At 56.4% G+C, this 15073-nt stretch overlaps 6 protein-coding genes across 6 annotated transcripts; 3 read left to right on the top strand and 3 right to left on the bottom strand.

Annotated features, from left to right (window-relative positions):
* Nucleotides 1–614: 614 nt before the first annotated feature.
* Nucleotides 615–1978, bottom strand: JDV02_005908 (uncharacterized protein). The gene has a single exon (XM_047987244.1). The coding sequence runs from the start codon at nucleotides 1835–1837 to the stop codon at nucleotides 956–958; it is 882 nt and encodes a 293-aa protein (XP_047843228.1). The 5' UTR covers nucleotides 1838–1978; the 3' UTR covers nucleotides 615–955.
* Nucleotides 1979–2206: 228 nt separating this feature from the next.
* On the top strand, nucleotides 2207–3176 carry rps23_2 (ribosomal protein S23). Its single transcript, XM_047987243.1, has 2 exons — nucleotides 2207–2612; nucleotides 2677–3176. The coding sequence occupies exons 1-2, from the start codon at nucleotides 2354–2356 to the stop codon at nucleotides 2853–2855; spliced, it is 438 nt and encodes a 145-aa protein (XP_047843227.1). The 5' UTR covers nucleotides 2207–2353; the 3' UTR covers nucleotides 2856–3176.
* COQ2 (4-hydroxybenzoate polyprenyltransferase) lies at nucleotides 3020–4824 on the bottom strand. The gene has a single exon (XM_047987242.1). It carries the CDS (start codon nucleotides 4331–4333, stop codon nucleotides 3119–3121), a length of 1215 nt encoding a protein of 404 aa, XP_047843226.1. The 5' UTR covers nucleotides 4334–4824; the 3' UTR covers nucleotides 3020–3118.
* Nucleotides 4825–4996: 172 nt separating this feature from the next.
* On the top strand, nucleotides 4997–9676 carry JDV02_005905 (uncharacterized protein). The gene is made up of 2 exons (XM_047987241.1): nucleotides 4997–5541; nucleotides 5610–9676. The coding sequence occupies exons 1-2, from the start codon at nucleotides 5271–5273 to the stop codon at nucleotides 9473–9475; spliced, it is 4137 nt and encodes a 1378-aa protein (XP_047843225.1). The 5' UTR covers nucleotides 4997–5270; the 3' UTR covers nucleotides 9476–9676.
* A 488-nt stretch (nucleotides 9677–10164) lies between these two features.
* JDV02_005904 (Acid phosphatase) lies at nucleotides 10165–12613 on the top strand. Its single transcript, XM_047987240.1, has 3 exons — nucleotides 10165–10949; nucleotides 11017–11436; nucleotides 11528–12613. Exons 1-3 carry the CDS (start codon nucleotides 10605–10607, stop codon nucleotides 12521–12523), a joined length of 1761 nt encoding a protein of 586 aa, XP_047843224.1. The 5' UTR covers nucleotides 10165–10604; the 3' UTR covers nucleotides 12524–12613.
* A 17-nt stretch (nucleotides 12614–12630) lies between these two features.
* BET4 (Protein geranylgeranyltransferase type II) lies at nucleotides 12631–14087 on the bottom strand (the record flags this gene model as incomplete). Its single annotated transcript, XM_047987239.1, has 4 exons — nucleotides 13962–14087; nucleotides 13800–13907; nucleotides 13076–13739; nucleotides 12631–13016 (listed from the first exon to the last, which is right to left on the bottom strand). The coding sequence occupies exons 3-4, from the start codon at nucleotides 13635–13637 to the stop codon at nucleotides 12631–12633; spliced, it is 948 nt and encodes a 315-aa protein (XP_047843223.1). The 5' UTR covers nucleotides 13638–13739; nucleotides 13800–13907; nucleotides 13962–14087.
* Nucleotides 14088–15073: the final 986 nt, after the last annotated feature.

Raw genomic sequence — 15073 nt, 5'->3', positions numbered from 1 at the left:
CTTGAATACACCAAAGGCCCGGTTTCACATGCCACCCATCTGCAGTGGTGTACCCCTCGCCAGAAGAATCCGCCGCGCCTTGAATTCACAGTTGCCCTGGCGTGTTGCCAGTCATCTTGCTCAAGGACGCCGAACTAATGTCACCGGCGACAGGCACTTTGTCCGCCACCGCAGCAAATACCGGTATCTCCTATGAACCCCTCTGGGTCTACTACTTGAGATGCGTAACCCGCCGAGGTTCCCGGAATGCCCTGCATGAACACCCCAAGAGGTACTTCAATAAGTTCATACCTACGAAGTGAGACCTACTGTTTTGGTCTGTAGTGCCCTGGCCCAGTGTCACCCTCGTTGAGGAAGCTGCCAATTTAGTGGGCCCACGCAACACACAGCGAAGGCTCGTTCGTGGGTATAGGTAGGTGGTAGAGTTGGGCTCCCGACCTTCTTTTCCTGCACCTGTCTTTTCTGGCAGCTACATCAGATAGGCCAACCCTGTTCCACCAGTTCCGTGTGTGCAACTCTCCAACCATACCCATGGTGGTGCGGGCAGTTGTATGAGGTGCCATGAAATAGCACTACCGACGTACCTACCTAGCAAGTACCCAATAACCTTATTGCTTTAGTACATAGTAGTATTGAGGTAAGGCACGAGGTTATTAGTAGTGTTGTCGCGCGACTCGTATCTCCATCACGAAACACGACAACACAATACTAACTGTTGCTGGCCCGCAACGCCTCCGCTCACGTACAGATCGATGTTGGTACCAACGTAGGAAGAACTGTTGTGGAACATAACGACCAACTTCCTCCAGGGAAAGGGCCACTCTAAAACAACGTGCCTGATGTGTACATACATTCGGGCGTACTCCGTACTATACTATCTCAATGGTCCCTCAGTGAACCGGGAACGCCATGACCGCTCTACCAATTATGAATGTGCACTGCTTGACATTTTTTTTCAGCTATGTGAGCCACCCCCATGCCAGACATCTTTGCTTTCTTGCTCAACTGCGCGCATTGCCACTGCAACGTCTTCCAGCTTGGCGACAACATCTATGACGCCCTGGTTGACCCGTTGAAAGTATCGGTCGTTTGCTTCGCGGCGCTTTCGAGCCATCAAAATATCAACTTCTGTCTCTTCCTCTAGCTTGGCCCCGAGAAGATCGGCACCCCCACTACTGCTTTCTGGCCGACCACTAGTCGTCCCAACGGTACTCTTTGCCGCATCAGTTTCGTCGGCACCCGCCCACGGTGCCTCCGCGAGATTCACCATGATGTTGCGAAGGTCGTCGCCAGCCGAAGGGGCTAAGTCGCCGTCAAGAGTTGTCTCGATTGCGTCATCGGCTTCACTCCGAGCCCACGCCTGAGCGAGGGCTATCTGCGCCGTCCGTAGCTCTGTCAACTTGTGATCATGCTCAGGGCCAAAAACATGTGTGCCCCCCGAGGCAGAGAGCTCCACCTCCTCAAGGGTCGCCTGCATCTCTGCCCATAGTGCGTCGGTTCTATCAGCGCTCCGAGTGCTCGCCGCGGTGAGTAAGGCTCGACCCGGTCGCTGCTGAACCTCGGAAGGTGCCCCGGGACCGGAGCGCACCGACACGCTGCGCTCGAGCGTGGGCTGATCCCGTCTTGTGCTCGCCGGCCCGGGGATTTGGGCACCAGGGGCTAAGGCGCCAGGAAGAGACACATGAGAAGCGCCAGGAGATGGGTGCAGGAACAACACCGGCGGCGGTTCTCGTTGCTTGGCCCGGCTCTTTGGGGGAGCAGCGCTGAGATCCTCGTTAGCGCCCCAAGTTTTGGAGCTGGAACCGGTGTGGGCGGTTTTTTTCATTGAAGAAGCCATGCTGTCGAGGGCACTCCATCTCTGGGCGCAAAGACTAGGACGAGGGTTTGCCGGACAGAGGCGGACGGAAAGTGTTCGACTTGTAACACCAACAGCTGTATATATGAAGTGGTACGTACATAGTTGGCAGTACGAAGTGGCAGGACGAAGTATCGTCGTAGTCGACACTGCTCACTCAGACGCCAATGACGCATATGGGGGCGGGCTTGGCGGGTCCGCTCAGCCAAAAGTGTGGCACTGTCCAAAGTCCGGCTTCCGGGGCAAGTTTTTCCGACAGTCCACAAGCCACGTGACTCACAGACTCGCCCCCCACACCACTTGGCCGTGCTAGGGCGCGAAAACCCTACCTGGCATTTCTGCAGGTCCGCTCTCAACTTTTCGTTGCTCCGCCCGTTCCAACAACCATCCGTCGACGCGATACGCAGATAAATCGGTACGTGCAATTACCAACGCCGAGAGTCGCCATTATTCTTGTCGTAACATTCCCGTCGCTGACTCGAACGACCGTTAGCAATCATGGCTGGTGGCAAACCCCGTGGTCTCAACGCCGCACGAAAGCTGCGAACGAACCGAAAGGACCAGAAATGGGCCGACCTTCACTATAAGAAGCGTGCCCTGGGCACTGCTTTCAAGTCCTCGCCCTTCGGTGGCTCTTCCCACGCCAAGGGCATCGTCCTCGAGAAGGTCGGTGTCGAGGCTAAGCAGCCCAACTCCGCTATCCGAAAGTGCGTCCGTGTTCAGTTGATCAAGAACGGCAAGAAGGTCACGGCTTTCGGTAGGTTCCCGGCGCACTGAGCACTAGCGGCGTGAACGTATCCTCGCGGCTAACATGATTGAAGTCCCCAATGACGGTTGCCTGAACTTCGTGGACGAGAACGACGAGGTCCTCCTGGCTGGTTTCGGTCGCAAGGGCAAGGCCAAGGGTGACATTCCCGGTGTTCGATTCAAGGTCGTCAAGGTCTCGGGTGTCGGTCTGCTCGCTCTGTGGAAGGAGAAGAAGGAGAAGCCCCGGTCTTAGAGAGCAAGAGATGCTTGTGGAAAAGAGCGAAGTCACGTCATAATTTTGGCATGAGGAGTAACATTGGCTTGCTGGCATCGGCATACAGGTTGGGTTTTGTCATGCGAGACTAGGTTCGGAAGGTAGATCCAGGTCTCACTCAAAACATTCAAGCATCACAACGGCACGCTGAATCCCTTGTTTCCTGTGGCCCTCTATTATTGTACAAATTTGGGGCTACACGTTCTGCTATATACCTGTAAGGCTCGACTGGCAGACGGTCATCAATCGGCGTCCTTCGCAGCGGCGTCATCCTCCTCGACTCTGCGGATCAAATAGTCCACGGCCAATCCCGTGCTAATAGTCCCACCGGTAATCCAGCAACCTTTACTAAACCACCACCAACAGTTCTGAACACTCTTGAGATTGACCCGTTTGATCATGACGCCCAAACTGACTAAGGCCCCGCCACAACTGCCAACGAAAAACGCGGTTCCGGCACCAGACGCCATCCCAGCGGCTGCCAGCAGAGCCACTTGCGTGACGGCCAAACCGGTCAGCACTTTCTTGGTATCCGCATCATGCTTGAGAGCAATGCTCTTAATTCCGGCTTTTGCATCGTCCTTGATGTCCATATGGGCATAAATCATATCATAGAGGACAGTCCAGGCGATGTTGGAGGCGTAAAGAAACCCAGCGGCTGTCAAAACAGCCGAGTCGGATAGCAGGTCTAGGCCAAGAGCAGGGAAACCCATTATGGCTCCCCAAGAGAACGTCAGCCCCAAGACAACCTGAGGATAGTATGTTATCCTCTTGGCCAGGGGGTAGGACGCGACCAGAGGCAAACTCAAAGTGCCGTAGAGAATGCACGGGAGCGGGAACTGGACCAGAACCGCTAGTCCTGCCAGGAGCTGAAAACCGGTGAACACTACCCCTTTAAATGGCGTTATGGCACCACGGGCGATTGGTCGAAGTCGCGTCCTCTGTACGTGGGGATCGAGGTTCCTGTCCCAGAGATCGTTGATGGTACATCCAGCTCCACGCATGATGACGGCACCGGCCAGAAACAACAGGGAGAAACTAGTTACGGACCCCAGAGATGCCGCTGGTGAGAGCATTGGCGCCGCCATCAACGTTGAGAATAGACAGGGGAAGTAGAGGTAATATGTGCCCGCCGGCTTGTCGAGTCGCACGAGCTCGGCGTACGGCACCCACGACCGAGGGATCTTGGACAGGACTCCAGATGTAGGTGTTGTGTAGGGAAGCACTACCGGCGAATCGTGCTCGTTGCGTCTCGCATCGATCACCGGTAGTAATCGCGACTTGGCCTCGTGGAAACCCTTCGTCAGGACCGGGGTCAGGGATTGACGTATCAAGCTGCGTCCTGCCAGAGACGGATGATGGAGAGGCAGGTGTATCCGCCTGGAAGCCTTCGAAACTGAGCTGGTTGAGGCCCGTGAGGCCACTAATGTGGCCTTGGTCATGTTGATGAAAGTCATTGGTCAAAAGTGAGCCTCGTGCGGCTTCCCTGTCTCGAGGCCAGATTATCAACCAAGCTGCCTTAAGACGGATGAGGCAACACCTCACTTACAGTGTGAAGATATAAGCCTAATAGAACTTACCCTATGATTCCCTCAAGGAGAGTCAGCGCATTGCTACGGAGGTCGTCATGTTTTCGTGGGCTCGGGTGTCTGCACCTGGCGGGATGTGAACCTCAAAAAAGCGCCACGGGTGAGAAACGATCGGTGTTGTCGTTCGAGTAACGGTGCTGCCACGCGCAAGGTGGGCCCCCGAGTCCCATGTTCCTTGCATGTCTAGTGGGTCATTTAAGGCCGGCTTTTGACCGACAAGTAACGTAGTCTAAGTAGGTCTTTTGTACGATCAGAGAAGAACCTGGTCCAGCAATTTGGGGGGGTATGAAGCAATACGTATTCATAATCGACAAATTTTGTTTGTATTTTCGTGACTGAAATAAGGCACTCGGTGCTCCGTAGTGGTGGGTCGCAACGCTCACAGGGAGCGTACGGAGCTGCTCGACTGACAGTACGAAGCACAAAGGGTGAGTGAGCCCCTGGCGCGCTCCAATAGGAATCACGTGTTCTCGCATCCATCCACCACGACGCGGTCGGCTGGCACCACGCTAACACTCAGCTAAGCATCCTGCGCATTCCCCATCATGTCGAAACAGTAACCACCCTTTTTGGGCCACCCTCCACGACACCACGGCTATCTCAACACCTCTCGACCGACACCGGTGCAATGAATAGCCATTTTTGCTACCGGTGTCACACCTAGCATGCCACTTGTCGCTTGCTACGCTCACGAAGGCCACGACTCAGAACGCCCAGGACTGGACATGCTGACTGAGGCTTTGGCACCCGCCACGACTGCCAAACCACCCAGACTTGCGCACATTGCGCTCGCAGCTTCGCAAATATGCCGACCTCACTTCACCCGCAGGCCAAGTTTGACCCTATACCGCCGGATCTAGACCTTCACGCACTAGTTGACCGCACGCCGAACTTCAAATGGGTACAAAGGGTATCTCGGACCCAGATCCGAAACCTCGGACAGCAGGAATTCGAAAAGCTCGTTCAGATTCACGTCATAGCTGGCGGGAAACCACTCGTGATCGAGGGGTGGGATTCTGTGCTGCCCACTCGGCTGTTCAGCGCCGAGTGGCTCGAGAAGACCTATGACAAGAAGCGTACGTTCCATTTATTTGCACGAAGTTCTCTGCGTGAACTCCTTGTTAACTGATCATTGTTTGTGTAGAGGAAAATGTCCGCGACATCCCTAGTTCTAGCGATATTCCCATGACGATGGGACACTACCTTAGGTCCATGAAACAGCTCACGAATCAATGGAACCCACATACCTTTCGCGACGAGCGGCGGCAGAGACTCTATCTCAAAGACATCGACTGCCCACCTGAGTGGCACGACGCCTTGCAAAAGGTCATTCAGCCCAGCCTCTTCTACCTCAACGAGAACGTCACTACAGCAGGGGGAGCCGAGCTTCAAGGGGACGATCTCTTCCGGGGCGAGAAAACCGCTGCTCCGGCTGGGGACCTCATGTCGAGCCTTCCGGAGGAGATGCGCGCACAGAATCTCATGTGCTACATTGGCCACGAAGGCACATACACCCCGGCACATCGCGAGATGTGTGCTTCACTCGGTCAGAATATTATGGTTGAGGCGTCCAAAGATGGTGCTGGCGAGAAAGCCGGCAGCTCGATCTGGTTCATGACGGAAAGCAAGGACCGCGAAGTCGTCCGGGAGTACTTTCTCTCGATGCTGGGGCACGATATTGAGATTGAGAAGCATTTTGCGCAGGTCAATGCGTGGAAGAAGGCTCCCTTCGATGTCGCCGTCGTTGAGCAGCGTCCCGGAGATTTCATTCTCATCCCTCCACTCGCGGCCCACCAGGTGTGGAACCGTGGAACAAGGACTATGAAAGTTGCTTGGAATCGTACAACCGCCGAAACCCTGGACATGGCTCTACACGAGGCTCTACCCAAGGCCAGACTAGTCTGCCGGGATGAGCAATACAAAAACAAGGCTATTATCTACTTCACACTTGAGAAGTACTACCAAGAACTGCAAGACATGGAGGAGAAGGCAGAGATGGCTCAGCTGAGCTTCATGGGCATCGGCCACAACATCGTCAAAAACTCGCCTCGCGCCAAACATTTGGCCAGTGATTTTAAGAAGCTCTTCTCTCTTTTCTCCGAAATCCTCGTGGACGAGGTCTTTGCAACCAAGGAGAAAGATGTTGAGTTTTTGCCGTTTGATTCTTGCGTCACATGCTCCTATTGCAGGTCGAACATCTTTAATCGGTTTTTGACCTGCAAACACTGTGTGCGAACTTTGGCAAACGGCGACGAAGATGCCTACGATGTATGCATGGAATGCTACGCCATGGGCCGGTCCTGTGCGTGCCTTTCTGGATTGCAATGGTGCGAACAGTGGTCCTGGTCCCAATTGGTCGACAGCTATGAGAATTGGCGGGCCATGGTCATCATCAGCGATGGCTATATTGACTTGCAGAACTCCCCGCCTCCTTTGGAGATCGCTCGCCAGAAGTCAGGCAAGAAACCAGTTGCCCAAATCTGCCAAGAGGCGTTGAGACGGCGTCCTTGGAAAGACATTACCAAACCAGAGCGCGAAAAGACTCCGAGCGACTCTGAGCAAGGCGATGACGACGACAAGTCTAAAAAGAAGCCGAAACGAAAGAAGAAGAAGGGTGAACTGCGTCGATGCCACGTATGCTGCCACAAAGACTACAGCTACAGAGTGCACCTATGCACCAACCCCGCGTGCACCGAGGGCTACTGTTACGGTGTGCTCTATAGAGCATTCGATATGATGCCGCAGAAGGTGCTCGAGGATGAATACTGGCAGTGTCCCAAATGCCTAGGCATCTGCAGCTGTGGCGGCTGCCGACGGTCTGGTAACACGAACGCGTATACTCCAAAAAGCACACTCCTGGGTCATGACACCCGTCCCATTGCTGATGACCGGAGCGTGGAAGCACTAGTCGATTTTCGAGTTCACAACCTGTCCTGGCTGAAGGCGGTCGGAGAAGAGGGTAGGAGTAAGGACAGCCGCAGGATGCAGCGCCTGAGAGAACAGGCAGATAGTGCGAAGGCGCAGGACTTGACGCATCAGGTCGAGGCTGGGCAAACAATGCCGGGTGAGACTGAAGCGACAGGCCCGGTCAGCGTCACTTCCGCCACTGCTGCAGTCAACGGTTATGGCGACCAAAGCGAAGTATTTGGCACAGAAGGCTCCGCATTGGGAGGCTATGCTCAGGATGCGGAGGGCAGTCATATCGACGGGATGGCGACTGGTGTTAATGAAGCCACGACAGTACCAGAAGCTTCTGACATGGGTGACGCCGACGAATCATCCTACCCGGATCCGTCTATACTAGTCCGCCAACGCATCGGAATGGGCTACTACGAGCAGGATGATACACCGGACAAGATCTTGTTCGATCCTTACCAAGCGCCGTCCGAAGATGCTATGAGGATGCGAGATTCTGAGGTACCTGAGTTTGTGAAGAAATCGATTCGGGCGGCGAAGAGGAAGGCGAGGCGAGAGAATGAGGATCCCGACTTTGTCGTTGGGCGCAGTCACCATTCCAAGAAGCCGCGTCTCGCTCAACAGGCAGATATCCTGGAGAGCATGGACCCCGCTCTCTTCGACAGCCCGACTGCCCCAGTTGGCAACAGTCGCGAAGCCATAGAAGACGAGGATTCTCGCCCTGACCGACAATCTGAGACACCGGCAACCCGGTCGGATGATGTGCCCCCACGACGACAGACGGCCCTTCGTTTTGACGCAAATGAACCGGAGCTCCGGCACGCCAAACCTCGAGCATCATACGTGGAAGTTGAGGATGCCGAACTTGACGATGCAGAGGAGGGCTTGTTGATAGCCCAATCGCCACGAGCACCCGAGAAGCCTGCCGGCCCTACTAGAGGCAATGCCATTGACGCTGCCGCAGATGACATCCGGGGAATCTTTGGCACACGACGGGCGTCTGCGGCGCACGAAACTTCAGCTTCAGCGGTGACACCAGGAACAGATCCTAAGAGACGCGGGCGGCCACCGAAGAGACTGTCGGTAATCGAAGCTACAGGCGACGATGGAAAGACGACAATAAGACTTTCGTCGCCCATCGTTGAGACTCATCACAGTCACAGTGGTAGGAGAAAGCGAGGACGGCCGCGGAGCCAGGCCACCAGCGTCGGCAAAGTGACTCGCATCACCAACGACGACGAAGGTTCGGAGCGGCCGTCGAAGGGCAATGATATAGAAGCGCAGCCGGCGGGGAAACGGCTGTTCCGAGCGGATTCGGAAGCCGCACATGAGCAAATGCCTCCGCGGCGTGTGAGCAGACGGTCTGGCGTGACTACTATTGCCGCGGCGAGCGCAGAGTTGGAGTCGGCCAACGGTCCACCCATGGAAGCCTCTGAACCATCGCCCTGCACTGTGCCCCCTTCCACGTCCAGCCGCGGCGCTGCATCAAGGGGAAGGCCGCGAGGCCGTCCCAGACGTGCGGCAGCCGCAGCGCCCACACCATCATCACGCAGGGAGGGTTCACTCACCAGCAACCCCCAATTCATGTCCTTAGCTGAGCGTATGGCTCTGAAGGGCAAAAAATTCAAAATTGGAAAGCGGAAGACCGGAGACGGCGATGTGCCGGACAAGAAGGACGGCCTGCCCGCGGAAGATGCTGAGAATGGACAGCCACCCAGCGACAGGGAGACACCAGAGTCCGCTGCGAGCCAGCCGGGGGATGAGCGTCCTGTCAGGGCGATTGACTACGCTGAGGAACAGATGGCCTCGCCGCGTGGTCCGCAGGCATCAAGCGTCAGAAAGGGGACTCGACACATCGACAACAGTCAACCTCCTATTACACAGAGTGTTGTGCGTCTCGCGGACGTCGAGTCACAAGACAACTCCTGGGAGGGGTCATCGTCCAGCTCTGCAATCGGATCAGGCGACGAGGATGACATCCCGTCTGGCCGACCTGAACCGTCCCCGGTGATCAGGACGGCGCATAGGGGGCGTGCGCGCGGACGGGGAGGCGCCAGGGGCCGAGGGAGAGGTCGAGGACGGGCCGTCGCATGAATGGCTGACAGGCAGTCACGAACTGATTGAACGAACCGGGAAGAATTGCCTTTACATTTTGTTCCCTGATGAAGCTGCACAAAATGCATGATAGCTGGCAATGTTCACAGGACTGCCCGGGTACTCATGTTCCAGATACCCAGGAGGGACTGGAGTGTACCAGTGTAGCATACATTAATAAGGTACTTCTGCCGACCCATGTCAGAAGACGCTGATCTCTCTATTTTTTTGCCCGACTTGGTGACGTCGCCGCAGTGAAATCGACGACAAGAAGCAAGCAGGCAGACACCCAGTACGGACAGCGACGGAGCTGCAGCTGCTTTACCCGTTTACCCTTCCCACCTTGTAGGAACTTGGTTGCCGCCGAGTACGAAGCACATGATACGTCTGTAGAAGCGCATTGTCAGCGCCACGTGGGATTGATGGTCGCCGGGCTAGCCACGCCGAGACTTTCAAAGATTTTGCTGGCGGATCATAATAGTGCGAACGCCTCTGGATGCCGAAGGAGACTCGTCTCGTCACCGAAAGATCCACCAAGGCGGACTGGGAGCATCGAGCCTCGCTTAATTAGCGATTCCGAATCGCCAGGGTTCCGCCGTGCTTGGGGCGGCCACGTGGGCGCATTCGCATCCAATGTGTGGTGGCTGGCTGGCTGTCTGCCAACGTATCCCTCAACCTTCGTGGAATGGCATTGATTCGAGTTGACCTTTGTGTGTGTACAAGACGCGTAATAATTTTATCGTCTCCGCTCCCATCCCTCATTGCAACATTTCTTTTTTTCGAGACACCCTCTGCCGGTTCCCACGCCGCCGCCGGGATCGGACACTACGCGGGCTGCGAACCATGGCTGGACTGCTGCAGCGCGATTGCAGGTAACTAGACGCACGCACCCTTGACGCCGGGCCCCTCCATCGTTTAGAATTAGCCATACGTATAAGAAGTACGCCGTGAGCGAAACGTCGTCTCAGCGGCTCTTCTTCTGTTGCCAATGTGGTGGTAAACGTGGGATACCGACTCTCCCCGCGTTCCCTGCCTTTCCTCATCCTGATTCCTGTTTCTCACACGGCATGTCCGTGCTCCTCCTTCTCTAGCTTGGCAACCCATCACCACCAAAGCACTTCGATCCGGCATGCTGGCCTCCGCCCTCAACGCGGGCGTCGTCGTCACCGCCACCGCGGCACTGCTCGCACACGCCGATGCCGCGTTCCCCGAGTTGCCGCAGCTGCAATTGCCCGTCGAGCGAGCCGCCAATGTCGCCGACGGGGTCGAGGATAGGTGGCATGCGCCTCGGCAGACCAGCCTCAACAACCTCACGGCGGTGCTGAGCGGCTCCGGCGTTTACGGCTTCATCTACAACTCGTCATCTACGCCGAGTGAGCGCTATGGGACATACAACTGGTGCAATATGCCACACGTCAGGCGCACCGAGTACGTTCGGCCGCCGCCCGAGTATGAGCTCCAATATGTTGAGCTGGTGAGAAGGCCCTTCCTTGTGGGGAGGCGTCGAGCTCGGCAGTTCTTCCGCTCACCGGTCCGTCTAGATCCATCGCCACCACAAACGCACACCGTACGCCTCCAATGCCTTCCCCTTGGAGTCGTATCAGTGGGACTGCGACGATGCCCGCCTCTACCTCTATGGTGACCCCCTCGACGGCCCTGATCCGGCCAAGGTTTTCCGCAAGGGATACATCTCCCCCGTGAACCCCTTCGTTCCATCTGGCTGGGTCGGCACCTGCAGCTTCCCCCAGATCACCGCCGAGGGCCTGGTCGATTCGTGGCAGCACGGCGCCGACCTGTACGGCGTCTATCACGACCTCCTTCACTTTCTACCTGCTCGCAGCGCAGAATTCAAGTCTGCTGTTCGGTACCGGGTCACCAACAACGTCATCACCAGCCAGGTTGCCGGCATGGTCATCGATGGCATGTGGGGGACCGCCGATGCCGTTCCACTCATGATCCAGGTACGTCCGTGTCCCCTGATCGTCGACTCTCCCTGCCATGCACGGCACGCGCTTCTGTCCACTCGCTCACAGCACCGTCGCACACACACAGGCTGAGGGAGTGGACAGCCTCGAACCACAGTACACTTGCAAGACTGCCAGCAATCTCTTCGGCGGCATCAAGTCGGACGGAAACCCGGCGTGGAGCAAGCACCTCACGGAATCAGCCAATCTGTACCGCACCCTCGATGACATATCGGGGGTCCCATCCAACGACGGCGGATTCCATGCGTCCTTTGATCATTACTATGACAATCTCTCGGCTCGGCAGTGCCACGGAAAACCACTCCCGTGCAAGCTTGTCAACGGTGTCAACACCTCCACGTGCGTCACTCAGGAGCTCGCCGACGCCGTCTACCGTCTAGGCCACTGGGAATACAGTCAGATCTACCGCGACCACCCGTCGTCTCTCCTGGCGAGCGTGGGGTCCCTTGGCGTATGGGTTGGAGAGTTGACAACTCATCTGCGCGCTTTCATGAACGGGTCGACAGAAGTCATCTACTTCCACAACATTGCCCATGACGGTTCTGTCTCCCGGCTCCTGTCGGTCCTCCAGCTGGACGAGATGGTGTGGCCCGGCATGGGATCTGAGGTGGTTTTCGAGCTGTACAAACGCAAGTCTAAGCAACCACAGCCCACATCCAGCCCCGTCAGTTCGGCTTGCAGCCACGACAACTGCCTCCGCCACTTGATACGGCACCCGGCCACAGCGTCGGCGATTTGCGAACTCGGCCGCCCGACTCCCACCTCTGGATCCGTTGCGGCTCCCACACGGCCATCTCAGTGTCGTGATTCTAACGCGGTAACATCCGCATGCTCCTGTCTTCAAACTGCCACTGCGACCGGAACCCCTGCCCCCACACCGACGACAGCTCCGCCAAGCGCAAGCGAACATTACGTGCGAGTGCTCTTTGGCGGTCGGGTCCTCAAGTCCTCCGACCCTTCACTGGGACTGATGGACATGATTCCAGTGGAGACGTTGCTGGAGTATTTCGACCATTTTGTAGGCAAGGGCGCCAGCCTGGTAAAGTCCAGATGTCAAGAATAAGTTCGAGGTGTAGCAGAATTGTGAATATTGCGTTTGTGCTGATGGCCGAACGAGTCTCGATGACGGGACGGTGGTGCACTAGCCTGGCTCCGCGGGTTCAGGAAAGCCTAGCTTTTGTTCAGGCTGAGCTGTCCCTCCAGGTCAATCCACCTGCCGTTGCGCTTCGAATCCAGGGCCTTTAACCTTCCGAGCCATTGTTGCACGTCGTGCTTTTCTTCTTCGTGCAATGTTTGATTATCTAAACGGCCGACAAGGATGGTGTAGTTGATCAGTGCCTCATATATGGTTTTGATGTCGTCATAATCTTCTAGAAGCTCGCGAATGTTGCTGATTTGCGAGACCACATGAGACCTGCGATCTGCCAGTGGCAGGTGAGGAGCTATGGTGGCAATGCCTCTGGCCTCGGCCACGTTCGACACGAGAAATTCATGGTAGTACCAAAGAGACTGGTCCTCGGGACCAACATTGAGCCCTTCATTTACAAGGTCGAGCTCTTTGGCATGGGTTAGCAGGCGAGGATCGGAGGCTTCATGATCCAGGGGTGCGACTGACCAGTCTCTAGAAAAATCCTTCGAGCTTCGTCGTCCGCCCCGCGTTCGTTGAGCAGGCGAGGTATCAGCTGGCTACGATTATGCCATGCGGAAAAGTTTGAGAGATCCCTGGATATCATCTTGGTAGTGTACTCAAACTCGGACTCAACCATGCAATTGCCAGCAAGTATCGGGCTCTCCAGTTGTGCAACGACGTGGCGCCGATAGCCCCAAGCGTGGAAATTCCTCCCGTCCTTGTCGAGCATCTTGGTGACAAGACCCAGTTCGTCTTGCCAAATTGCCCGCGCGGGGCCGACAGGCAGCTTGACAATAGCCTGGGCGAGGATCCAGAGCCTGTACTTCCAAATCCAGTAGCACTTGGGAAATTCTACCAGCAAGGGCACCGTGAAAGAAAGTTCGGACCTGAGTGCCTGGTTATCCGGGGTCGTTGAGCCTTCACGGGGCCCGCCCGGCGACGAGCTCTGGAGGGACTGCGCAGGATTGGGAGAAGATGAGGATGCGGATGCGGACATCCACGATGGTGTCAAGGACGGTGCAGACTGTGAAAGTATGCAGATATTCATGCAGCGTCTGCGGGCGTTCCACACGGTGTAGTATTCTGGATTAAGCCGGAGAAGCTGCGAGGTGAGTTGAAAAGTGTCGTGATCGAACAAGCCTTCCTTCACCTTTGCACGACATCTCGGTCAGCGATGTTGGACCAGATGGCACGGCGCTTGCGGACTCACCCGCTGTCGAAAGCTAGCCTCCAAATCCCGATACTTGGAGATCTTGAGCAGGTCCTGCTGGAGCTGCTCCTGCGTCCGAGTCCGGACGGCGGTCCGAGCAATACCGTGCTGGTTGCCATGCGTCAGTCAGACCAATACGACAGACACTGTTGATCTGCGCACTCTACATAGAACGAGGACATACACTGGTCATGTCGACGTCGGCCGGTCAAGGGGCAACAGCTGGCAGGCAGGGTCCGGCCACGCAGGTTATCTGGACTTTGGGGCAAGGTAGCTTCCAGATTGATGCCAGTTCGTGCTGGCGCGGGGCGAGAACGGGGGCCCAACAGCAGTGCTATGTTTAGGGGCTTACTTATCTAATCGGACCTATCTCGTCGGGGGGGCCACACGGAATGCCCCATCCACCACGACCGTCTATTCATCAAGACCACGACTCGACCTTCTAGCAGCCATCCACCGCGCGTGGACCGGCCGCTGTCATTCGGAGGCTTTGCCTTGTGTTGCCCGAAGCTGTCGAGGCGGTAACCAACAAGCCCTAAGTGCCCTCTGCAAGGCTCGCCAAGCCGCTAAATCCATGTTTCGCTTCCTCTCCGGCTTCCTCGCTGACAGGCAGGAGACGTGCAGGCGCTGCTATTGCCAGCCGCAAGTCCAATACGCCGATCAAGAGCAAGGCCCTAGAATTCGGCATCTTGGCCTGTGGCATCAAGTGTCCTTCGCGGCAAGGACCTGGGCGGCAGCGAGGCTGCACGGCATTCCATTTTACTGGCCAACTCCTGACAGCCTCGCACGAACCCCTGGGAAGGCACTGGCGCCTGTGAGGCACCGTGGCATTGGCCCTCGATCGAGCGTCGTTGCCTCAGCCGTTGCGGGAAGCCTGCTCGTGTTACACCCATCATGTTGCATCAACTGCGGATGGCTTCTATGGTTGGTTCCATCTGAGATTCGCTTGTAGCAACCGATCCGACGAGCCGATGACTCCCTTCAGCCCAAGGCACATCATCCTTACTTGGTCTATAGGCGTCATCGGACACCTCACTTTGGAAAAGGCCACCGTCCTCAGCCACATGTCGACCACTAGTGCCATAAGATGCCCGCAGGGGTACAGCTCGTACCGTTTGCTTCGTCTCCTGTGTGCCCGGTCCGTTCCCTGAGCCATACCACGACAAGGATGCTTCGAGCCCACTTCTGCGCACCTTTCTGCTCGGTACCAGTCGGCCTATTGTCGTAGTACAGCTCTTCCGCTTCCGGTGGTATATCCCGGAGTCTCCGAAGGC

This window comes from Purpureocillium takamizusanense, chromosome 5, assembly GCF_022605165.1.
Source record: "Purpureocillium takamizusanense chromosome 5, complete sequence".
Lineage (NCBI taxonomy): Eukaryota > Fungi > Ascomycota > Sordariomycetes > Hypocreales > Ophiocordycipitaceae > Purpureocillium > Purpureocillium takamizusanense.
Note: the sequence above shows the minus strand (reverse complement) of the source record. Positions and strands in the feature narration are given on the sequence as shown.

Coding starts and splice junctions, on each gene's coding strand:
- JDV02_005908 (XM_047987244.1), bottom strand. CDS start 1,837: ATGGCTTCTTCAATGAAAAAAACCGCCCACACCGGTTCCAGCTCCAAA.
- rps23_2 (XM_047987243.1), top strand. CDS start 2,354: ATGGCTGGTGGCAAACCCCGTGGTCTCAACGCCGCACGAAAGCTGCGA. Junction 2,613..2,676: donor CAAGAAGGTCACGGCTTTCG/GTAGGTTCCCGG, acceptor ACATGATTGAAG/TCCCCAATGACGGTTGCCTG.
- COQ2 (XM_047987242.1), bottom strand. CDS start 4,333: ATGACTTTCATCAACATGACCAAGGCCACATTAGTGGCCTCACGGGCC.
- JDV02_005905 (XM_047987241.1), top strand. CDS start 5,271: ATGCCGACCTCACTTCACCCGCAGGCCAAGTTTGACCCTATACCGCCG. Junction 5,542..5,609: donor GAAGACCTATGACAAGAAGC/GTACGTTCCATT, acceptor TTGTTTGTGTAG/AGGAAAATGTCCGCGACATC.
- JDV02_005904 (XM_047987240.1), top strand. CDS start 10,605: ATGCTGGCCTCCGCCCTCAACGCGGGCGTCGTCGTCACCGCCACCGCG. Junction 10,950..11,016: donor AGCTCCAATATGTTGAGCTG/GTGAGAAGGCCC, acceptor CGGTCCGTCTAG/ATCCATCGCCACCACAAACG. Junction 11,437..11,527: donor CCGTTCCACTCATGATCCAG/GTACGTCCGTGT, acceptor GCACACACACAG/GCTGAGGGAGTGGACAGCCT.